The following is a 25,118-nucleotide window of genomic DNA, read 5'->3' as shown; positions in this document are numbered from 1 at the left end:
TGTTGAAGTCTGGCTTGGAGAATTTTAAGCATTACTTTACTAGTGTGTGAGATAAGTGCAATTGTGTGGTACTTTGAGCATTCTTTGGCATTGCCTTTTTTTTGTATTGGAATGAAAACTGACCCTTTCCAGTCCTGTGGCCACTGCTGAGTTTTCCAAATTTACTGACATATTGAGTGCAGGACTTTCACAGCATCATCTTTTAGGATTTGAAATAGCTCAGCTGGAATTCCATCATCTTCACTAGCTTTGTTCATAGTGATGCTTGCTAAGGCCCACTTGACTTCACATTCCAGGATATCTGGCTCTAGGTGAGTGATCACACCATCATGCATATCTAGGTCATAAAGGTCTTTTTTTATACAGTTCTTCTGTGTATTTTGAAGTAAATATCTTCTTTACTGAATATCTTCTCCTTCTGTTAGGTCCATACCATTTCTGTCCTTTATTGTGCCCATCTTTTCCCAAAATGTTTCCTTGGTATCTCCAATTTTCTTGGAAAGATCTCTACTCTCCCATTCTGTTGTTTTCCTCTATTTCTTTGCACTGACCACTGAGGAAGGCTTTCTTATCTCTCCTTGCTAATCTTTGTAACTCTGCATTCAAATGGTTATATCTTTCCTTTTCTCCTTTGCCTTTAGCTTCTCCTCTTTTCTCAGCTATTTGTAAGACCTCCTCAGACAACCATTTTGCCTTTTTGCATTTCTTTTTCTTGAGGATGGTCTTGATCACTGCCTCCTGTACAATGTCACAAACCTCCATCCATAGTTTTTCAGGCACTTTATCAGATATAATCCCTTGAATCTGTTTGTCACTTCCACTGTATAATCGTAAGGGATTTGATTTAGATCATACCTGAAACGTCTAGTGGTTTCCCCTTCTTTCTTCAATTTAAGTCTGAATTTGTCAATAAGGAGTTCATGATTTGAGCCACAGTTAGCTCCCGGTCTTCTTTTTGCTGACTGTATAGAGCTTCTCCATCTTTGGCTGCAAACAATGTAATCAATCTGATTTCAGTATTGACCATCTGGTGATTTCACGTGTAGAGTCTTCTCCTGTGTTGTTTGAAGAGAGTTTTTGCTATCACCAATGTGTTCTCTTGGCAAAACTCTATTAGCCTTTGCCCTGCTTCATTTTATACTTCAAGGCAAAATTTGCTTGTTACTCCAGTATCTCTTGACTTCCTACTTTTGCATTTCAGTCCCCGATGATGAAAAGGACATCTTTTTTTGGGTGTTAGTTCTAGAAGGTCTTATAGATCTTCACAGAACCATTCAACTTCAGCTTCTTCAGCATTACTGGTTGGGGCATAGGCTTGGATTACTGTGATATTGAATGGTTTGCCTTGAAAATGAACAGAGATCATTCTGTCGTTTTTGAGATTGCATCCAAGTACTGCATTTTGGCCTCTTTTGTTGACTATGTGGGCTACTCCATTTCTCCTAAGGCATTCTTGCCCACAGTAGTATAGTAGTCATCTGAGTTAAATTCACCCATTCCAGTCCATTTTAGTTTGCTGATTCCTAAAATGTCAATATTCACTCTTGCCATCTCCTATTTGACCATTTCCAATTTGCCTTGATTCACAGACCTAACATTCCAGGTTCCTATGAAATATTGCTCTTTACAGCATTGGACCTTGCTTCCATCACCAGTCACATCCACAGCTGGGTGTTGTTTTTGCTTTGGCTCTGTCTCTTCATTCTTTCTGGAGTTATTTCTCCACTGATCTCCAGTAGCATATTGGACACCTACTGACCTGGGGAGTTCATCTTTCAGTGTCCTGTATTTTGCCTTTTCATACTGTTCATGGGGTTCTCCAGGCAAGAATACTGAAGTGGTTTGCGATTCCCTTGTCTGCTGCTGTTAAGTCGCTTCAGTCGTGTCCAACTCTGTGTGACCCCAAAGACGGCAGCCCACCTGGCTTCCCCGTCTCTGGGATTCTCCAGGTAAGAACACTGGAGTGAGTTGCCATTTCCTTCTCCAATGCATGAAAGTGAAAAGTGAAAGTGAAGTCACTCAGTCGTGTCCGACTCTAGCGACCCCATGGACTGCCACCCACCAGGCTCCTCCATCCATGAGATTTTCTAGGCCAAAGTACTGGAGTGGGGTGCCATTGCCTTCTCCATTCCCTTGTCTAGTGGATCACATTTTGTCAGAACTCTCCACCATGACCCGTCCATCTTGGGTGGCCCTATACTGGAGTAGGTAGCCTATCCCTTCTTCAGCAGATCTTCCTGACCCAGGAATCAAACTGGGGTCAACCTGCATTGCAGGCAGATTCTTTACCAACTGAGCTATGAGGGAAGTCCATTCATGGATTAGGGTAGACCATAAATTCAGTGGCAGATGTCACTTAAAAAGAACACAAGAGCTGTAAGAGTTACTTATATATTCTGGAGATTAATCCTTTTGTCTGTTGTTTCATTTGTGATTATTTTCTTCCATTCTGAGGTTTGTCTTTTAATGTTGTTTATTATTTCCTTTGCTGTGCAAAAGATTTTAAGTTTGAGTAAGTTACATTTTTTGTTTTTAATTTCCCTTACTTTAGTCATAGAGGACCCTGGTGTGATGTATGTCAAAGAGCATACAGCCTATGGTTTCCTCTAAGACCTGTGACTAACTCATGTTGATGTATAGCAGAAGCCAACACAACATTGTAAAGCAATTATCCTCTGATCAAAAATAAATAAATTTATATGTGAAAAAAGGGCACAAGAGAAGACAGAGAAAAGACGACCATATGAAGACAGAGGCAGAGGTTGGAGCTACACTGTCACAAGCAAGAAACTCCTAGAGCCAACAGAAGCAAGGGAGAGGCAAGGACAAAGTCTTCCCTGGATTCTTTGGAGGGAGGGTGTTCCTGCCAGCACCTGGATCTCAGATTTCTGGCCTTTAAAACTGAGAGAGTATGTTTGTGCTGTGTGTGTGTGTGTGGTTTTTAAGCCACTCAGTTTGTGGAATTTGTTACAGAAGCCCTAGGAAACTAGCACTGGGACTCTGCTGGTGGGATATTTGCTCTTCCACACATAACTTAATTTAAAAAAGGCTCAAGCTTTTAGCTAAAGAGATAAAACAAGGAGGATGGAATTTCAGGCATTTATTAAGTACAGGGAGGATTGCTCAGACTTGGGTGATGATCTGTTGCTTAGAATGGGCTTCCCGGGTGGCTCAGTGGTAAAGAATCCACCTGCTAATGCAGGAGATATATGTTATATTGTAATAATGTAGGTTATATATTATATATAATATAAATAATATATATTTTACTATATTGTTTAATTTCTGTCACTAGGTAAAACTGATATCCCAGTTTTATGACTACATTATTTATATAAGCTTTTGTGGCTAATAAGTGGCAGAGCAGAGCTGACCTTAATTTTGGCCTTAATTACACCATTTTCACTCTTCCCCCATCACTATATAGGCTTCTAGAAGAGAGTTTTATTAATAATTCTCTTTCCATAGCTTTAAAAAGCCCACAGTTTTACTTAAGGTATAATTATTACACATACAGCACATATTTAAAATGTACAGACTGGTAAAGTTTGATACACAAATAAGTGAGATCATTACCATAATCAAAATTGTGTGGTTTCTCTTTTACTGGGTTTTGAGAGTTTTTTAAATGTATATTTTGGATATGAGCTCATTATCAGATATGTGATTTTCATTTTTTTCTCCCAGTTTGTGAGTTGCTTTTTCATTTTTAAAGATACTGTAGATATTCACCTGGGCTAGTTTAAGGCTCGGAGAAGGCAATGGCACCCCACTCCAGTACTCTTGCCCGGAAAATCCCATGGGCAGAGGAGTCCATGGGGTCGCTAAGAGTCGGACATGACTGAGCGACTTCACCTTCACTTTTCTCTTTCATGCATTGGAGAAGGAAATGGCAACCCACTCCAGTATTCTTGCCTGGAGAATCCCAGGGACGGGGGAGCCTGGTGGGCTGCCATCTTTGGGGTCGCACAGAGTTGGACACGACTGAAGCGACTTAGCAGCAGCAGCAGCAGTTTAAGCCTGGTTCTGTACAGTGCAGTGGGGTTGATTGGATGATGACTCAAAAGTCAGTGCAGCTGTACTAATTTATACCTCAGATTTTATGATAATAATTGCAGGAAGGGATAGCCTGTGAAGTGTCACTGTGTGTTTCACTTTCTTGAACATTTCTGAAAAGGGCTAGTTGATTTAGGATCAGCTACTAAAAACCAACTGCTAAGGAGTATACAGTGGAGAAGGAAATGTCAACCCACTCCAGTATTCTTGCCTGGGAAATCCCATGGACAGAGGAGCCTGGTGGGCTGTAGTCCATGGGGTCACAAAGAGTTGGACGTGACTGAGCGACTTCACTTCACTGAGAGCCCAGAGAAAATGTGCTGTCTCTGTGGGACCTTACTTTTCAGGAGTTCAGCCCTTTTCATGTGTAAGTGGGGCTTTAGGGTTGAGCCTGTTTTTGTCTAGAAGGGGGACTGGCAGCTGGAAGGACTAAGAACTGGATGCTGCTGGAATGTCTCTATTAATCAATGTTTGTGTCCTGCTGCCAGCTCACTTTATGTGAGACTCTGGAACCGGCAGAACCAGCTCTCCCTGCGGTGACCCACCTTCTGCCTTCACACCTGGCACTCACTGATCGCCCTCTCCAGCCAATGACCTCAGAAGCTCAATCACACCAAAGTGACAGACACTTAATAAAACACCTAGGTCAGTATTTTAAAATATTCACCAGACTTTATTTATCTAGCCTACTATTAATTAGACAGTTCTTCATGTTGCTCAAACATTCCAAATTCTTAATGACTGTTAGCTGCTAAAGCATTCTAGTATTAGTACTTCTCTTCTGGTGCACATATATACTTACTTCTGTTAAGTATGTATCAGGAATAAGCCTGCTGGGCCGTAGGACATGCATGTGTTTAGATACTGCTGCTGCTGCTAAGTTGCTTCAGTCGTGGCCGACTCTGTGTGAGCCCATAGATGGCAGCCCACCAGGCTCCCCTGTCCCTGGGATTCTCCAGGCAAGAACACTGGAGTGGGTTGCCATTTCCTTCTCCAATGCATGAAAGTGAAAAGTGAAAGTGAAGTTTCTCAGTTGTGTCTGACTCTTAGCGAACCCATGGACTACAGCCTACCAGGCTCCTCTGTCCATGGGATTCTCCAGGCAAGAGTACTGGAGTAGGGTGCCATTGCCTTCTCCTGTTTAGATACTAGGAAACAATTTTCCAAAGGGTTGTACTAATTTACCCTCTTACCAGCAATGAACAGGAACATCTTGTTTGCTTCACATCCTCATTAATATTTGCTATTGTCAGTGTTTAATTTTAGGCAGTCTGGTGAGTATCGTACTATCGAACTGTGGTTGTGGTTTGAATGTCTGTCATCCATATATTTCAATATATCCCATCCCACTTGCTCTCTTGTAAGTGTCACCTTGATGCCTCTCCAGGGGAGTGGTGGAGTTCATGTTGTCTCCTTTTGAATATTTGTTTCATGTGACTTTCTTTCTGAGGCTAGATCATGAAAATCAATGAACTTCCATGCTATTCTCTTAGATACTAACTCTTGAAATTTCTACTGTGTATTTTGTCTTTAATGATTTCTAGCTTAACTCTGCAATGATCAGAGAACATGTTTTATATAATTTCAAGCATTAAAAACTTGTTGATATACATATGACCCAATGCATGTATGAACTTTTTGGTTAAAAATTCCATGTGCACATGATAAGAATCTATCTCTTGCTATTGTTGAGTATATATTCTATAAATGCAAATTAGGTTAATTTTATTTATTTTTATTTACATTTCTTATATTTTTTATTTTTTCCCCTCATTCTATCAGTTGCTGAGATTGTGCTTTTTAAAACGTACATTTGACTAAGATCGTGAATTTTACTTTTTCTTCAGTTCTGTCAATTCTTTGCTTTACATATTTTGAGGTTACTTTATCAGATCCTAGAAATTTTAATAATTTAAATGAATATACCTATTATATAGCGAATTTGAGTATTCTGAAACTTTAAGGTAAGGTTTTCTTTGTCTGCTATCAGTAAATCACTTCACTGGCTTGCTTCTGGCCAGTGTTCGCAATTACAGCAGTGGGTACTTCCCAAAGAGGGCCACGATGTATCCCATCCCACTTGTTCTCCCTACAACGTGACCCTAATACGCCTTCAATGGAATGGTAGAGTCCGTGTTGCCTCCTCTGAACTTTGGTGGTCCTGTCTGTGACTTCTGAGGCTAGATCATGAAAATCAATGCACTTTTGTCCTATTGTCTTGGAATTCAGCTCCCAGGCTCTGAGAAAACCCACAGTGACCCACATGGACAGATCATATGAAAAGACCATGTTAGGTATTCAGGCCAATTGCCTAACTGAGGTCTTGACCTCAAGTGCCAAACGTGTGATGATGCCTCTCTGACACCAGCTCCCAGCTCTTGAATCACCGCAGGCTAAAATTTATCCCCAGTCTCCAAGTCTTTTTAGCTGAGGCCCCAGACATCCTGAAACAAACAAGCCACACTACTGTGCCTTATCCAGATTCCAAATTATGAGCATAATAAAATGGTTATTTTATGACACTAAGGTTTGGAGTTATGAACAATAGTAACCAGAACAGTGTACTATAAGTTTTCTATCTTTTGTTCACCTTTGTACATCTTTATTTTTGAGTGTGCCTCTTGTAAAAAGTATGTAGGCTTGTGAAAAAATTGAGTCTGCCAATTTTTGTTTTTTAATTGAAGTATTTAGTCTGCTGTGCTGTGCTTAATCACTTAGTCGTGTCTGACTCTTTGCAACCCCATGGACTGCAGCCCGCCAGACTCTTCTTTCCATGGGGATTCTCCAGGCAAGAATACTGGAGTGGGTTGCCATGCCTTCCTCCAGGGGATCTTCCCACCTCAGGGGTCAACCCAGGTCTCCTGCATTGCACGCTGATTCTTTACCATCTGAGCCACCAGGGAAGCCCAAGAATACTGGAGTGGGTAGCCTATCCCTTCTCTGGGGGATCTTCCTGACCCAGGAATCAAATGGGGGTCTCCTGCATTGCAGGCGGATTCTTTACCAGCTGAGCTAACAGGGAAGCTGACGTATTTTAGCTTATATATGTTTAAATAATTACTTATATATTTGGGTTTAAATCTTCCATCCTACTATTTTCTTACTATCAATTATGCTTTTCCTGTATTCTTTTTTCTCTTGCCTTCTTTTGGATTGATTACATTTTATTATTGCATCCTTATAAATTCTAAATAACTTTGATCCTGAACTTCCTACTCAAATTTAAAGTTTCAGATACTCTCTCAAGATATCTATCATTAAGCTGAGAGAGTGAGGCACATACACCAGGAATCAGAGAAATAAATTAGGATTGAAAATTATATCTAAGAAAGAACTATGGGTGTGATTTCTGGCACATGGAGTTGTCCAGTTTCTGTAAATCAGAAACCAATTACGTGTCTCTTTCCCTTCTGGTTTCCTCAGTGTGTATGCCCAGCAGTGGGGTTGCTGGATCATAAGGCAGTTCTATTTCCAGTTTTTTAAGGAATCTCCACACTGTTCTCCATAGTGGCTGTACTAGTTTGCATTCCCACCAACAGTGTAAGAGGGTTCCCTTTTAAAATAAAATTAGAAAAAAAAAAAATAAATAAAAACTACATTTTCATCTCTAAAAAAAAAAAAGAAAGAAAGAAACCAATTAAACTTTTGAAGGGATAACATTTTCTAAGAAGTCATGACTCTTAAAAGGCCTTTGGGTGGTATAAGCCTTAAAACAGCCCTTGGACCTCCAAGTTTCCATAAGCAGGACAAGTCTGCAAAAGTTACGCAGTGCTCAAGGAAGAGACCCTCTTCAGCTTCACTTCAGATGTGGCTGTGGAGGATAACAGACAAGGAAAAAGGCCCAGGGGATGGAGCTAGAAGCCGCAGAGAACAACAGATCAAGAGTGCCACCCTGAGAGCCACATCAAGGTCACACCTAGGAGATCTCTCCACTTCTGGGGCAAAGCCACACTCAACAGGGTCATTATTTGTAAGGACTGATGGCTGCTGTGTCCCCTACTCCTCCTTTCATTAGATGGAAGGCTTTTTTTTTTTTTTTTGGTAGGGCCGGGGGCTGTTATCCTGGTCAGATCATGAGGAGCTGCATTCAGCCCCAGACAGGGCATACTTTCCAGAGAACCCAGCCTTTGAACTTTGCAGCAATTGGTAAATGGGATTTCAGGCTGTTTCCCCGGGAAGGCAGTAAGTGTGGTCTAAGAGTGTGAAAAAGGAGACATGAATATTAACTGCCTCGAGAGACTACAGTGGCTGAGCCTACTTCTTTTTCCTGGGTTCATGGACCGTTCCTTTACAAGAAAGCATGGCCTTGCTGAATTCTAGCCAATGGAATATGATCGCACAGAGTCAGACACGACTGAAGCAACTTGGCATGCATGCATACATCGGAGAAGGAAATGGCAACCCACTCCAGTGTTCTTGCCTGGAGAATCCCAGGGACAGAGGAGCCTGGTGGGCTGCTGTCTATGGGGTCGCACAGAGTCGGACATGACTGAAGCGACTTAGCAGCAGCAGCAGTGCTTAGTCGCTCAGTTGTGTCCGACTCTGTGCGACCCCATGGACTGCAGCCCACCAGCCTCCTCTGTCCATGGGGATTTGCCAGGCAAGAACACTGGAGTAGGTTGCCATGCCTTTCTCCAGGGGATCGTCCCAACTCAGGGATTGAACCCAGGTCTCCAGCATTGCAGGCAGATTCTTTACCATCTGAGCCACCACGGAAGCCCAGGAATACTGGAGTAGATAGACTATCCCTTCTCCAGGGGATCTTCCCTACCCAGGAATCAAACCAGGTCTCCTGCACTGCAGGCTAATCCTTTACCAGCTGAGCTACCAGGGAAGCCAGTATGAGTGGAAGCAAAATGGCCATTTCCAGGCCTGGCCCATAAAACCCTCCTGAGAGATTCTCCATTTTGTCTCAAGACTGATGAACACAGTCACTTTGGAAGTCAGGGCTTACAGTGGAGGATCTACAAGACAAAAGGAGCCTCAGTTCCTGAATCACTGCTCAGGTACCTGTTCTGAAACACACCTGAGTGAGAAAAAAACATCCATTTGCTGTAACAGCTGTCATTACTCCAACTACTACACAAAGCCATCACTTACCCTAACCACACATAAAACTACCTATGCCTTGTCTGGTGGCATAGAGAGGGGAGGGCTGTATTTTAAATCTCTCAATCCTGACAGTTTTTCTAAGTGGGAACATAAGCCTGAACTTTAAGGGAAAATCCCTGAAGCTCCATCTGGCCAGTGTGGTCTGGCCCACTATGGTGACGAGCACCTACATTTGCTCCCATCTCACTCCAAAGGGGAAGCCTGTTGAGCCCCGAGAAGCCGGAGCCAACAAGACCCCAAGAGGCCCGAGGAAAAGGAAAGTCAAGCAGCATCAGAGATGCTCTGATGTGAATTTACCTTGAAATATTCTAAGTCTTTTCTTCCCTTTTTCTAGATAAGGAGACATAGGCTCGAGAATTAGTGATTCTTCACTTAAAATTTGGTGACAGAGTTAAGATTAGAAGTCAGGTCCCCTACTATTATTTGTAGCAAAAGAAAAAAGAAAAGGCATACACATGACTGCTTTAGCAAGCAATTAACTATTTCTTTGTTGCTTTATGGTTTTTCTTAAAATTTGTATGCAAATTTTTCATTCTACATCATCATATATCCCCAATGATTTTATATAAAAGAAACTTTAAAATTAATTGTCGCAAAATAAAGAAAACCCTCCAGGAAGCACACTTCCCAGTGGAAAGACACAGCCTGATCACAGATACAAAATTACCTTAGTGCTAGAATTTGATGTCTTAAGGGCGTCTTCCTGTCTTGATGCCTTCTCTTACTTCTCTTATCTATGATCTATGGTCTATCATCCCCATTCCAGCCTTATTTCCCTCCTAGGGAAAAAAAAAACTATAATCCAGGGACACCTGCCAAATTTCTACTCACCCTTTGAGGTTCAAGTCCAACATCATCTCCTCTAGGAAGCCTCCTATGAACCTTCCAAGCCCAGGTGATCCTTTCCTTCCCCACATCAACTAGACCCTAAGCATGCTAATTCTAGCACTTACCATGCTGTGTTGCAATGTATCTGTTTGCAAGTTTTTTCTTCCATGAAATATAACACATAAAAAATTTGCAAACGATGTTTGCTGAATGAATGAACTTAAGGCTGTGGCTGTAGGCTCCCTGGGGTCCACTCGTCGTCACGCTCCCTAGCACACTCCCATTACGGCTGGAGGGAGGCCCACACTCAGCAAGCGCACACTTACTGGCTGGGGGAGGGGCTCCGGAGGTACCGGGCCTGTACAGCCCTCACGTTGGCTTCATCCTCTTCACTCGGGACCACCTGCTCCTCTTCTGGGTCCCCACTGGTTGCCATGACAGCCCGTCAGCCTCTGTAGGTTTAGCATGAATAAGGCAGTTAGAAAACCTAGTTCTGGAGGTTTTGTGGGGGTGAGAGGTGTGTTGGTGATGTCACCTCAATGGAACTAGGGATGGGAAAGTCACCACATGTTAATCGCCTGGTGGGAAAACAACTCATGGGGAAAACAACTCATGAGGAAAACCCAGTCAGACTTGATTCAGCTACTGTTATCAGGACACCAAAACGCACACTTGGCTGGCCATGTAAGCAATCCACCTAGTCCACCTTGGAGTCATGAAATTTAAGAAGTGATACCTTGGCTCCTTCCACAGGTGCCAGCAAGAAAGCAGTGAGGGGAGTCCAAAGTTTGCCTTAACTATAGCTTACGCTGAACATATGTGTATTCCCCAGACCAGAGAGGTCCTTCTCTGAACCTTCTCTCTGAACTTTCTCTGAACACACACTCTCTCTCTCTCCCTCTCTCACACACACATCTTTTGTCTCTACTGGGAAGGTACCTTCTTCAGCGACTCTAACCAAGGCCACAGGAGCCACTGCCTTTGATTCAGGAGCCATCCCACAGCTTATTAAAGAACATGAGACCCCCCAGGAGCTGGTCACAGATGAGGCTAGGCCCTGACACTCAGGGAAGAGCTGCTGCCCTTTTGGTTGTAAGTCCTGGGCTCACAGGACAAAGTGAAGGGAGAACACTCACCGCTGATCTGCCTGTATCTCCACACCAAGAGGGCAGCCACCCAGAGGCTGAGGGGCCCAGACAAAATGGCCAGAGACTCCGACCAGTGAGAGGGACCTCCCTCCTCTCTCCAGTCTCCTTCTCTGAGGGGCAGGACAGCTGTTCACAGGAAACCTTAGCTGCCTGCTAAATATAGCCTCTGGCCCCTCAGCCTGGCAGATCTCTGAGAGGAAGGCATGCAGGCTCAGGACTCAGACCCAAATGTGGGCCCCACTTAACTCTTTCCCTCCTGGCTGCTTCTTTGGAAACTGACCCTGAGCCGCAGAATTGGGAGAAGTTCACGCTTCACAGAGCGGCCTCAAGAACAGGTTTACTTTAGGCTCTCTCTCCATACCTCCCTGCCTGGGGCTGCCTATGCAGAGTGCTTCCAGAAGATAATCTAAAGCCAAGGATCTAAAAGAATGAAGTAAACTGTACTTTAACCCTCTGTCAGCAGATATATAGAATGGGGAGGATCCTCTGATAGATGTTGGGAGAGCACCATGGTGAGACTAAGGGGTACTAACTGCCTGTGGCCAGGACTCCATTTCTTTGCAGAAATATGACTCTGGATAGTGAACTGGGCAGTCGTGCATGCCTTCCATAACCCCGTCCCACACTCAGCCCATATCATCCCTGGGTGATATAAACACTCCTTGAGCTTCACGAACTTCAAATGAGTTTATAATCCATCTACTCCACCCACCAACATTACAATCAAAACAAAGCCCAGTAACCCAATAGTTCATTCCCCAACCCCGTACATTCTGTAATGACCCCTATCTCTTCGTCCAGCCATCTGCCCATTTGTCTACCCATTCACAAATATGTACTGATATCCACTATGCATCCAGCTCTGATGTGACCAAAGTAAGACACTTAAATGGTGTTTCCTCCCAGCTAGGTGGAATAATGCCTGGGGCATAGTATCATTAACAATTGGCCAAACGAATGAATGACCTCACAGTTTATTAGGAGGGATGAGACACAGACCAAAAATAGCTCAAGGGCAAGGCAGAATGTAGTTAGTTAGTATCCTAAGAGAGATCCGGAGTGCTGTGTGAGTTCAAATGAGGGAGAGAGCCCTTCTGACTGAAGAAGTCAGGAATGGCTTCACGAAAGAACAAATACATGAACTGGGCTTTAAAGCACATATTGCATTACAACAGCAGATATGGTGAGGGGAGGATTTCCAGAGGGGACGACATGGAAAAAGTTTTAGGGTAGCAAAAATTAATTTCACATAGTGATTAGAGCTTTGAAGAAAGAAAACAAGGTTGAGTGCAGAGACTTGGCAAAGCTGGGATGGGAGCGTCTTTGGATAGAGTGGTTCAGGAAGGCATCTCTGGAGAAGCACATGGCATCACCACTGACCAGTTGCCAAACCACTGTCCTGGGCATCAAAATAGGGGCTCGGTGAGTGGCTGCTGAAGAATGAAGAAGGACCACAACTGAGTAACCATGGGGATTCAATGTACCTCCAGACTTCAAGGCTCCATGAAGATGAAAAGTAGTATGAGAGAGAGGTGAGATGAAGGAGGGAGGGATGGAGAGTGGGGTGGGAATCAGGCAGGGGGCTGAAGAGGGGCATCAGGTGGACAGACCGCCAGCATAAGGAAGCAGACGGTGGAGGGGAGGGGAGAGAGAGAAAAGGGAGAGCGAATACACCAAAAAGTGGCTGCAGATAAAGACGGGACCGCTCAGGAGGAGAGGATGGCAGAGGGCCTCTGTTTTCTTTATAACCTTAGTCACCATCCCGAACTCACAGACGGTGACATCGGGATCACTAGCAGAGTGGACTGAGAATCAGAAGACTACTTGCTGGCTGTGTGACCATAGATAACCCATTTAACTTCTTTGAGACAGAGATACCTATCTGTAACATAGAAAATCAAAGTACTAATTTTTCCACTGCGTTCTGACCACCCAGTCCAAGGTGGGTCCTTCCACGGCCACAGTTTTATTACCTACGTCTTTTTCCAAGTCATGCTCCCCATAGCACTGGTGATCTTTAAGTGGGGTGACCAACCATCTCAGTTTCCCTAAGACAGAGACATTCCTGGGACATAGGGCCCTCTGTTTTAACAGTGGGGCAACTCCAAGCAAACTGGATGAATTGGTCATGGTATTTCTGGCTGTCTTGTTTGATTGTATACTATTTTCCTCCTCAGTCAGATTAGCAGTTCTCTGGGATAGAGACTTCTGGTCTTCCTCATGACTGTGTCTCTAGCATGGTGTGGGGTAGGGGGAAATGACAAGGAAGGGAAGCAGAGGAACAGATCATAATATGTCTTGCAGTGTTTCGGCAATTGTGGCCAACACCCTTCTTTTATTGACTTTGAAACCCTTCCTCTGAGATAGTTTCCCTTTATATTACAGGTGGCAACTTCCTATCTCATATAGGTAAACCTGCATTATAGTGAGAAGCCCAGGACTTTGCTCACCTGCTAAATGGAGAGAAGGCAGGGGAAGGAACTGACGAGCTGAAAGAGGTTCCTGTTGGGGCCTTTGGTGGAGTGGGTGGAGCTGGAGTCTAGTCCCACAGGTGAGCTCCCCTGTCAGTCTAGCTGTGGGGTGGGGCATGGGGGCCAGGCTGGGCAGAGGTAGAGGAAGGGAGAAACTGGAGGACTGACCGAAGGCTGGGCTGGGCTGGGCCAGAGGCCACTGTAGCTTTAACCAGTCAGCCCAGACTGATTCAAGACAGGAGCCCACCAGTGCCAGGCTGGACGTGGGGCAGACAGGGAGCCAGACCATGGAGGGGAAGATACAGCCTGTGCTGTGGGTGCTTTGTGCAGGTGAGTGGCGCCCAGGGGTGGGCAAGATAGGGGCTGAATGCTGAGGGTCTCCCAGACAGCCCCAGAGAGGGCCTCAAATGACAGTGTTTTCCCTCTGGGCAGAATGACATGTTGAGTTGTTGAAAAAGCAGGTTCCAGGCCAGAATCAGAATTGTTTAATTCTCATATTAGTAAATAAAATTTGAGCCCATTTCTGGAATGAAGAATTCATAAGACTCTCAAAACTATATTTTCTGATTCTAAGTCAAATCATCGGATCAAATATATTAATAAAATCTGGAAATTAGGACAATAAACCCCAGAAAGGCCAGGATGTGTGGATCCAGGAATTTTGTTCACTACCTGAGATTTTAGAGGAGGAAATGGCAACCCACTCCAGGAATCTTGCCTGGGAAATCCCATGGGCCGAGGAACCTGGCAGGCTACAGCCCATGGGGTTGCAAGAGTCAGACACAACTTAGCGACTAAACCACCATTACGTGAGATTTTAACCATTGCCTTAAAACCAGAGAAAATGGTAACATCTGTATCATGTATATGGAAACTAGCAGAGAGACACTACTACTCACCCAATATCGTTTACAGGGCGAGAGAAGACTAAGCAAAAACAAAGAGAAAAACAACCAATTAGAAAGGCTCTTTCCAAAGGTCAAAGCTCTTTAGCTCTCTTTGTACTCTGGTCGTTGAAAACGCAGAACATGGGGAAACTCCACATAATAAAAATCAGACGTTCATTAATATAATGGTAGACTCCAAATCAGGTGCTAAATAGCAAAGCCACTGTGTGAGGATCCATGGAGGGTCTACGGGTTAGGATGGAGGTCTTGGCATTAGACTCCTGGGAACTCACAGAAAGTAGAATGAGCAAGGAATTTGAGAGATAAGGGTTGGGGGAATTTTAGGAGTTGACCATGCTGAGAATCTCATCAGCTTGCAATTTATTTATTTATCTTAAAATTTGGCCATATTTTAAAACTAAAAATATTCTTTTTCTTTGAATGAAAGATTCTTTAAATTCTGTAGTGTTTACAATTGTCAAATATTTCACATACATGATTTTATATAATCCCAAAATAACCCTTTCTTCTCCTACTCCTATCTTGCCCCTCCTGTCTTCCCTCTCCCCACTGGTAACCACTAGTTTGTTCTTTATATCCATGAATCTGCTTTTGTTTTTTCATTTTATTCATCTGTTTGCAGCATTTTTTAGATTCCACATGTGATATCATACAGTATTCGTCTTTCTCTGTATTAGCTTGCAATTTAGAAATTATTGTGGGCTTCAGGGATCTAGCAAGACTAGGGTGTGTTGTTGAATTCAAGTTCATGTGCCCCGTGTACAATGAGGCTAAATAAACTGAAATACTGGAGTGTGGAAGAGAAAGTTTCACTGCAAGGGCCATAATAGGAGAAGGGGTGGCTCACGCTCAAAAGACCTAAACTCCCCAATGGGTTTCAAGAAAGCATTTTTAAAGGAGCAGGTGAGGAAGGAGAGTCACAGGATGTGTGATCAGCTTGTGCGCAATTTTCTGTTCGGTTGGTGGTGAGGTAACAGGGTGGTGTCACAGGGGTTAACATCACTCTCAGGCTCCAGTAGCTCTGGAGGCTGCATGTTCACGGTCATAAAGTACTTCCTTCCATTTGGTAGGGGTTTCAGTAACTCTAAAACAACCCAGGAAATGTGGATCAGGTAGTGCTGTCTAGGTTCTTCAGGGAGGAGCTAAACATTCTGTGACTGCTGTATGGCTAATTTACTGTTTATATTCTTACCAGTTTTCCTGGTCCAACTGCTACTTTTGCATTCACTCTTGATTCAGACTTTTATGACTCAGGGTAGGCCTGGGAGACCACAGCTTTTCCACAAACAAGGGGCAGGCGGAGGACATGCAGAGAAGGAACTGTCCTGGGCAGTCCCATAGGGTCCTGCGCAGTTACAGGGGGAGGTGAAGAGTTCTGCCAGGAAACTTGGGAGCCCTAAGGCCTGGGAAGTGGAATGGAACAGGGTCTGATTTAGGGCTCACTTTTCCGCTTCTAGAGGCAAGCTCCAAACCAGTTGGCCTGCCAGCCCAGGGTGGTTCTCCCAGGTCCCCAGGTTTCCCCAGGTTCCCCTTCTTTCCCCATCTCTCCAAACGCAATCTTGAAGCTGTTGGTTGCTCGGGAGGGTCTGGTCAAATTCGGAGGCCCTGCCAGAAGGCCCATCTCTGTGGGGCAGAGGGGCCCTCGTCATCAGGCTAGAGGGCCTACTTGGTTCATTCTTTCATCCAAACAGCTCTTTACCAAACACATAGTTTGTACAGGAAACGCAGGAGTGAGGGGCCTGGAATGAATTGCAGTCATCAGGGAATCTGTCTCAGCCATCACATCCAGACCTGAATGACGTGCTTCAAGTCTCAAGGGTAGTAGGCTGAGAGGAAATGACCACCCTTTCTGGGCTGGGCCAGCGACCTCTGATCTTCTTCTCCAGAGCCTGGAAGTCTCTCTCATGCCTTGCCTCCTCCCCTACACACCCCTGCATTTGCAGTCTGGCTGCAACCCGAAAGCCATGCACAAATAAAAAGAAGGGATTTGGGCTTAGGGAAAAAATAACCCAAAACAAAACAGACTGAAAAGTGGCCCTAACTGTGAACAGCCTCGAGCACTACATTTCACCTCTTCCTGTGAGAAGGTATGTGACCCCTGGGTGAACTCATCCAGTGGAACCAGTTCTTGGGATTGTGCTCAGACACACTGATAGAGTGTTCTGCCCCCATCCACTTCCCTCCACCCTCCAAGTCTGGCTCCAGGGGCTCATCACCTTTGCCTCCATACTTTATACTAAGGGGAAGGGGCTGGAGCAGTGGAGCCACGGAAGCCGGGCTTGGTGGCTAGCTCTGGGTATATGTTTGCCAAGTGGAAATGTTTGTGGGTGAAATAGTCATTTCCATGTGTAAGTGAGCAATAAAGGCCTTCAAAAGTCAAACATAAAAACTGTTGGGTGACACTCCCCACCATGAGGAGGAACAGGGAAATTAGGGACGGCTTTCTGGAGGAGGTGGAGATTAAGCTGGGTTCCAGAGGACCTACTGGCTTTCCCTGTTGTTCTGTTCTTCACCTGAACTTGCTCAGTAACCACTAAAATTTTGCTGATGTCTTGGGCAGAGTACCATGACAGAATTAATGAAAACAGGCCCCAGGACTCATCAGACTTTGGGGAATCAGAATAAAATCACATTAGGTCATATGATGGAGAAGGCAATGGCACCCCACTCCGGTACTCTTACCTGGGAAATCCCATGGACAGAGAAGCCTGGTAGGCTGTAGTCCATGGGATCGCTAAGATTTGGATGTGACTGAGCGATTTCACTTTCCCTTTTCACTTTCATGCATTGGAGAAGGAAATGGCAACCCACTTCAATGTTCTTGCCTGGAGAATCCCAGGGACAGGGGAGCCTGGTGGGCTTCTGTCTGTGAGGTCACACAGAGTCGGACACGACTGAAGTGACTTAGCAGCAGCAGCAAAAGCAGGTCATATGAAGGGTATGCAAACAGAAGGTGGTGCATTCAAGAATTTAAAAACAGTACTTAAACCTACTAAAAGTCAGTATGACAATTCCAAAAATGTCAGTGACACAATACCTCCCCCTCCCTGGCAGACGCTCCCACCCGCTTATCCTCTCATGTCACAGGCACTCAAGAAGGGCAGGCCCTCTTCCTTAACTGACTTTGCTGCTGCTGCTGCTGCTGCTGCTAAGTTGCTTCAGTCGTGGCCGACTCTGTGCGACTCCATAGACAGCAGCCCATCAGGCTCCCCCGTCCCTGGGATTCTCCAGGCAAGACCACTGGAGTGGGTTGCCATTTCCTTCTCCAGTGCATGAAAGTGAAAAGTGAAAGTGAAGTCGCTCAGTCGTGTCTGACTCTTCACGACCCCATGGACTACAGCCTACCAGGCTTCTCTGTTCATGGGATTTTCCAGGCAAGAGTACCAGAGTGGGGTGCCATTGCCTTCTCCTAACTGACTTTAGCTTGAGGCAAATTAGTTGCCTCAATAAATCTCAGTTTCCTAATCTGTGAAATGGAGAGGGCAACCTATAATGTATAAAAATGCACATTTTACCTCCCATTTGGTTATTAGAGATAGCAAATGAGGTTGTCAATGTAAAGACCCTGGATCAGTGCCTGCCACATAACAAGCATTCAATAAATGCCCATTATTATTGTTGTTGTTGTTATTAGTGTGGGCAAGTGTAAATTATAGGAAAGTAACTAGACTTTGATGATCAACTGTCTGATCACTCTGACCTGGCAGACATCTGCCAAGAGACTGAGAGTCACTGTGGATGAAAGATTTTCATCCACCCTCCCAAAGGCTGCTAGAGAAAATGCTCCAACTTGTGTATAGGACCAAAGCTCTTCCACGCTGGGAATTTTTTCAGCCATCAGACTTCATGAAAGACTTGATATAGTAGAAGGTACAGCTGCAGGAAAAGAGACTCATAAAGAGGAGTCCACCAAGGGGAAAAAAGTCTCTGAGACACTCTGCCCAGAGTCACTAAAATCTTTGAAGACTTGATAAAAAACATAACCAAACAAAAAGCCCTACCTTCCTAGAACTAGAGGAAACCTCAAAGCTTAAGTTAGAAAAGCAGAAAGTACTGCTTTTCACCAAGAAATAAGGGAATCCATCATCCTGAAATATTCAAGATGAGAAAATATTTTTTTTTCTCCTCCATCTAAAAAAAAATTTCAATAAGCTCATGGATGATTCATCCATGATGGGTTTTTTTGGGGAACTATTAATAAGTTTCAAATTTTCTATCATTGTAAAGTTGATCATGCCATTTTAGAATCCTTCCCCACGGGCCTTTGTTAGAGCTACAGTCCCCAGCAGGAGAATTTTCCTACACGACTTAGATTTGCCCACTCTGAAGTACCATGTTCCTGTTAGTCACACAGGCTTGGGCAGCTTCCCAAGACCTTCCCTGTCAGAGGGTGGCATATCTTCGCCTCGTGTCCCTTGCGTCTCTAAGTCCACACAGTGGCCTGGTCGAGGCTCTGAGGTTTACAGGGCTCAATCTCAAACATGTACAAAGATGAGAACCAGATAAGTGGCCTTGTGCCAGTTCATCTTGACCCCATGAGTGCGTGCTTAGTAGCTCAGTCATGTCCAGCTCTTTGCAACCCCATAGACTGTGGCCTGCCAAGCTCCTCTGTCCAGGGGATTCTCCAGGAAAGAATACTGCTGTGGGTTGCCATTTCCTCCTCCAGAGTATCTTTCCGACTCAGGGATCGAACCTGGGTCTCCTGCATCATCTGCACCGCAGGCAAATTCTAAGAGAGTGGCCTTGTGCCCAGTTCATCTCCACTCCAAGAGTGTGGTATTCAGACCACAGCCAGTAGTGTTGGCCAGCAAGTGCACTGCAAGATGGCCAGGCTGGCCTTTTATCTCCTTCTCAGCTCTAAGCCCTGTTGCCACACCTGACCCCAGGGTGTGACTCACACCTGGAGCCTGGGGAGGGCCTGCTGGTGCCTGAGCACAAGTCAGAAGCCAGTGCTCACAGGGAGGGCTTGTGTGCCTGGGGAATTACACTTTCTGCCTGTCAGAAATGAAATCAGATTAAAATGCCCCAGTCCCAGCTCCAGCCTTGAAGTGGGAAGAATGCAATGAATGGTCACCCTAAGTGTGGTATGTGTGCACTGAGTGATGGTTTAGGGCAGTAGCTGCAACCCAGGCAGCCCATCAGTATCCCCTGGGGAGTAAAAGTACACATGTCCAGGCGCCCCCAGACCCTCTGAATCAGACTCTTGAGAGGCAGAATCTGTCCATCTCCCTGATTATGAAAATTTACCCAAGTGATTCTGATGTGAAAACCTCAGTTCAGAGTTGCCTACTGGACCTTGAGGAAAAATAGGTTTAATGAATGGTTGTCTCCGTGACTGGGGCTGATACTCTGCATGTGATTTGCAGCTCAATTTTGCAGCATCTGGCTGCTTCCCTGAGTTAATGTCCAGCCTCCAAATTGATGTCTTAACTCACACTTTCATATGCATAGAAGTCGTCTTGAGATCTTGTCAAAACACAGACTGATTCAGTAGGTCTAGGGAAGGGCATGGAAATCTGAATTTCTAACAAACTCCCAAGTGATGTTGCTGCTCCTCCAGGGACTACAGTTTGAAAAACAAGGCCTCCAGGGAAGAACTGGTTCATGGGCACAGGTGTGATCCTCATCTTGCCCTCATCTTTGCCCTCTAGGGCCCCATCCCAGGGTCTTGGTAACCAGTAGCACTGCTTACTGTGATGCTGGCTAGCAGGGAGGAAGCCTGGGGGAAAGTATTCCCGGCAAGGTCTAACCTTGATTATCCCTCCCTCCTTCCTAACATACTCTAGTCCGTCGGTCCCCCAAGATACACCCATTCCTGGTTCTCCTCTGGCATTCCTGGGCTAACCCTTTCACATCTCCCTTGCAGCTTCATGCTTCTCGGCCTACCATGAAATGTTAGAATTCCCTCCACTTAGACCCTCATCTACATCTGCATCTTTCATTCACACCCGTTCTAACTGGGCTTCCCTTGTGGCTCAGCTGGTAAAGAATCCACCTGCACTGCAGGAGACCTGGGTTCAGTCCCTGGGTTGGGAAGATCCCCTGGAGAAGGGAAAGGCTACCCACTCCAGTATTCTGGCCTGGAGAATTCCATGGACTGTGGAGTCACAAAGAGCTGGACACAACTGAGCGACTTTCACTCACTCACTTATTCTGATTGACCCACATTTGACCCCAGTTTTGTCTTCAAACTCAATCTCTTTCTTGAGCCTTAGACCCATAAATCCAAAACTATGCGTGACTTTTCAATTTAGATATCTCAGAATCAGTTCAAACTCACAAGCTGTAAACCAAACTCATGATCTTTGTCCCCACATCTGGGCCTTTTTCAGTGATCTCTACATCAGTAAATGACACCCAATCCCTCCAGGAATGAAAGCCAGAAAAATAGGAGTCATCTGTTACTGTTTTCTATTGTTATGTAATTATCCATTCCAAAACTTAGTAGTAACTTAAAACAATAATAATAAGCATTTATTTTGCTCACAAATCTGCAACTCGGATGGGGCTTGGCAGGGACAGCTTGTCCCTGCTCCATGCAGTGTCAGCTGGGGTGACTTGATTGGGGTTGGAAGACCCACTTCCAAGACTCTGGCTCACTGGCTGGCAAGTAGTTGCTAACTCTGATTCCTCTGTTTATGAACTTCTCCACAGGGAAGCTTGGGCTTCCTCATAGCATGGTGTCTAGATTATAAGAGTGAACATCTAAAGAGATATAAGGTGGAAGCTGCCAATATCTTAAAGTCTGGGCCCGGATATTGACCCAGCATCTTTTACCATACTTCTACCATATTCTATTGATCAAGCAATCACAGAACCTAGGTTCAAGGGCGGGGACATGAGTCCTTTTGATGAGAGGAGTTCCAAAGTATTTTGGGACCATATTTTAAAACCACCATATCACCCTTGACAGCTTCTTCTCCTTTAGCTACAAATTCAAGTCATCACTAAGTCCTGATGATTTTAGCCCTCCAGTATCTCTAAAATCTGTTCATCTTTCTCTATTTCCTCTGACACCTCTCTGAAGTAAGCTCCCTCTCCTAAGCTACTTCCATAGTCTCCAACTGGGCTCATGAGCCTATTTTGCCACTTCTATCTGCTGTCCACCCTGAAGCCAAAATGATCTGTTAAAATAAAATTATGACTATGATACTACACCTACTTGAAGGTATTCAGTTATTGCCCATTACTATTAGGATAAGACTCATATTGTGAGGCTAGTTTCTCCTAACTCTCATTTAGACTCTGTAAACCACTGGGACATTCTTCCAAATCCCAATATTTCAGCACCTAGAATGTCTCTACACTTTTGATATTACAAAAATGTTTGCCACATTACATCTTGCACTTCTTGGTCTGGAAAAATGTTATCATCAGACCTCTTTGTAGTGTCGGTACCTTCCTTTTTTCTGGCTAACCTTGAAGTATCACAAGTTCTTTCTCTCCATAAAGCCTTTCCAGGTAACTTTAAGCCACATTGTTTTTTTCCCGATTTGACTTTGAGGTCTTGATCACTTTTTTCCCCCCCATCTGATTTACTGCCATTTAACCTTTTTTTTTGATACCTGTTTGCCTAAGCAGCATGGGGATCAAGAACTACTGCATATATATTTTTTTTTTTTTTTTTCTGTATCATAGTTTCCAGAACAAGTGCTCACAATCTATTTGTGAACAATATATTTTGGTTTTCCAGTATCAAGTTATAGTTTTCTGGTCCTCTTTTTTCCTCCGACTCTTTTCATTGGGCTCTCTCCTCAGATATAAAACTCCCTTTAATCCAGCTGGGGTATCCATCTTACCAAGCATTCTCAGATACTATTATTGAGCACAAATCTTTAAATTACGAGAGTCTACCATGTGTGCTAAACATAAACAGCTAGATTCTTGTCCTTGATGATTGATTTTGAGGCTGTTCTGCCTACTTATTTCCTTTATGATTTTTCTCTCTGTCCCCTCCAAATCTAAGTTAACTTCCTATCTGGACAACTTTCCCAAACTAGGCTTCTTTCCAACCAGCACCTGACCTCTAACCAGCCCCACTGCCTCCGCCAGTGCCCATTCCTAGGCCCTCTTTTCTTAGATGGCCCCCAGAAAGCCAGTGTAGGCTGTGCAACTCCACTCCTGCAAGCGGATCCTGCGGGCCAGACTTTGCTGCTGCGACTTTGTTCAGTCGCCCAGTTGTGTCTGACTCTCCGTGACCCCATGGGCTGCAGCATGCCAGGCCTCCCTGTCCCTCACTTCTTCCCAGAGTTTGCCCAAGTTCACGTTCATGGCATCGGTGATGCCGTCTATCCTCTGATGCCCTCGTCTCCTTCTGCCTTTGATCTTTCCCAGGGACTTTTCTAATGAATCATCTGCTTGCATCAGATGACCAAAATACCAGAGCTTTAGCTTTAGCATCAGTCCTTCCAGTGAATATTCAGGGTTGATCTCCCTGAAGATTGACTGGGAGCCAGAGGAGGATGGGCTAAAAGAAGATGGGCCCGAGGAGCTGACACTGAGGAGTGAGGAGGGCCAGAGAAAAGGGTCCAAAGACGGTGGCGACCATTATGCCCACGGCTGAGCCCCTAACTCCACACTCTGACCAGAGCCAAGACTGCTGAGCACAGGAAGTGGGGGCCTTACCTTCAGCATCAGGACCTGGAAGTGAGCTTTGCTGTGACACCGATGTGGGGCGAAGGGCACTGAAGAACAAGCGTGTTTGGACCATGCACTTGGATTTGCTTCCTTCATTTCCAAATTGGAAGTATCTTACAAACTATGCTGATGTCCCAAGCAAGCAGTAACGTCCCAAGCAGCAATTCACTGCTTGTCCCTTTATGCTCACCACCAGGTTCCTTGGGTTGAAATCAATCATCATTCTCAATTTTGACAACAAAAATCATATTGAGCAGGATATTGTCAACCAAACCAGGAAACTTTGATAAGAGACAGTGGCTGAGAGCATAGCAGTGCCCTCCTCGTGATGAAGACTGGGAGAAAGGTTTGTAGCAGCAGATCCTGTTTGTCTGGGGCACAGCCAGCTAATATAGTAACGACAGCCCTGCAAGTGACATAGTTACGGAACGTAAGCTCAATCTGGCTTCACACACCCATGTTGTCAAGTCTCTGCCCTATGTTTTGTCCTGGAAAAACAATGGGAATGCACAGTAACGAATATCTATCTCATCAAATGCCAGGCGGGAGAGGACTCTTGCTTCTTTCTGTTATCAGTAGGTTTTTCATTTTCCTCCTAATTTAATTATCTAAAGATAAACATCAGTGATTTTCAAACTGACAAGTGCTCACTCCTTGGATGCAAGAAAGAACCCTCATACTCAAAAGAACTGTTTCAAATAGATGTAGATAGTGGAAAACAAACAAACAAACAAAAACCCACAATTGCTATCATAGCCTGTTTGACTTGGGCCCATCTCACATTTCTGACCACAGTGGGGGAGGTGTAACTTTGGAGTTGCTTTCTAGGAGAGTCCTGAAGGGTGAAGTCTGACAGATAGCAAGAACTGTCCTAAACTGCCCTGAGGGCACAAGTATGAAGTTTGAACTTGGCCTCTGTTTATTTGGAATCATCATGGCCCACCCACACCACCCACTTTCATTGCTGCACAGCGGCTTGTTTTAGTTTCTGGAATGTGGCCCACCTTCTCCCGTGCCCTGACCTCTGTACATGCTCTTCTCTCCTCCTCTCACCTCTTCCTCTTTTTTCCTGTGGTTCCCTCCTGCCCATCCTCCAATGTCAGCTCAAAGGGCCTTTCCTCAGGACAACCTCACCTCATCCCCAAGTCCTCTGTTATATCCTGTCATTGACTGTGTACCACCGGTTACCATGATGGTTTTACATTTATCTCTGTGATGCGGGAACTGTGTCTGTCTCTGGTTGCCATTTTCCCCCGGAGTCCAGCAGAGCCCTTGGAACACAGGTGTCCAGCAGCCATTTGCTGAGTGGGTGTCAACGAATGAGCACCCACCCCTTTGAACCTCAGCAGGCAGCAAGCTGGTTTGCTCTCAGTTTCCTACCTGTCTTTCTTTCTTTGCCTTTACTCTATCCTTCTCTCCAAGCCTCAGTTTCCTAATTGCATTTGTTTTTTTAAATCAACATTTATCCATCCTGCATCCCTTTTCTAGGGAATGGATGGGTGAGAGGGGCTAATTAAGGAGATGGGTTTGCCCTGCAGGTTAAAGGAAGAGAGCCACTCACTGTGCCTTCCCTCCCTCCCTCCCAAGCAGCACTTGCATTCCTGGGAAGATCCCCTGGAGGAGGGCATGGCAACCCACTCCAGTATTCTTGCCTGGAGAATCCCATGGACAGAGGAGCCTGGCGGGCTCCATGGAGCTGCAGAGTCAGACATGACCAAGTGGCTAAGCGCATGCAGACACACACACACACACACACACACACACATGCACGCACACGCACACACAGCGCCTTCAGTCAGTGGTGGGATTTTAGTATTGAGACAGCCAGTGGAGAATATATTTGACTTGGAGGTAAAGTTCAGTTGCTCCTCAAACCACTCCACCTTGGCAACACTCAGGTTTTGTTCCCATATCCCTAACCCTAACTGTTGAGCTTGTCTCTGTTCCCAGAGCACCCT

General features: G+C 44.9%; 2 protein-coding genes across 2 annotated transcripts in view; one reads left to right on the top strand and one right to left on the bottom strand.

Moving 5' to 3' along the window:
- STYXL2 (serine/threonine/tyrosine interacting like 2) overlaps window positions 1-11,266 on the bottom strand; it is a 66,957-nt gene extending 55,691 nt beyond the window's left edge. The window contains 2 exon segments of the mRNA XM_005907607.3: window positions 10,323-10,448; window positions 11,133-11,266. Coding sequence (XP_005907669.2) covers window positions 10,323-10,432 — 110 coding nt within the window. The 5' untranslated portion in view covers window positions 10,433-10,448; window positions 11,133-11,266.
- Window positions 11,267-13,758: 2,492 nt separating this feature from the next.
- GPA33 (glycoprotein A33) overlaps window positions 13,759-25,118 on the top strand; it is a 52,648-nt gene continuing 41,288 nt past the window's right edge. Inside the window, exon 1 of the mRNA XM_005907606.2 lies at window positions 13,759-13,945. Coding sequence (XP_005907668.1) covers window positions 13,903-13,945 — 43 coding nt within the window. The 5' untranslated portion in view covers window positions 13,759-13,902. The remainder of the gene's footprint in view (window positions 13,946-25,118) is intronic.

This window comes from Bos mutus, chromosome 3 (genome assembly GCF_027580195.1).
Source record: "Bos mutus isolate GX-2022 chromosome 3, NWIPB_WYAK_1.1, whole genome shotgun sequence".
Lineage (NCBI taxonomy): Eukaryota > Metazoa > Chordata > Mammalia > Artiodactyla > Bovidae > Bos > Bos mutus.
The sequence above is the reverse complement of the archived record's forward strand: the minus strand, read 5'-3'. Positions and strand labels throughout refer to the sequence as shown.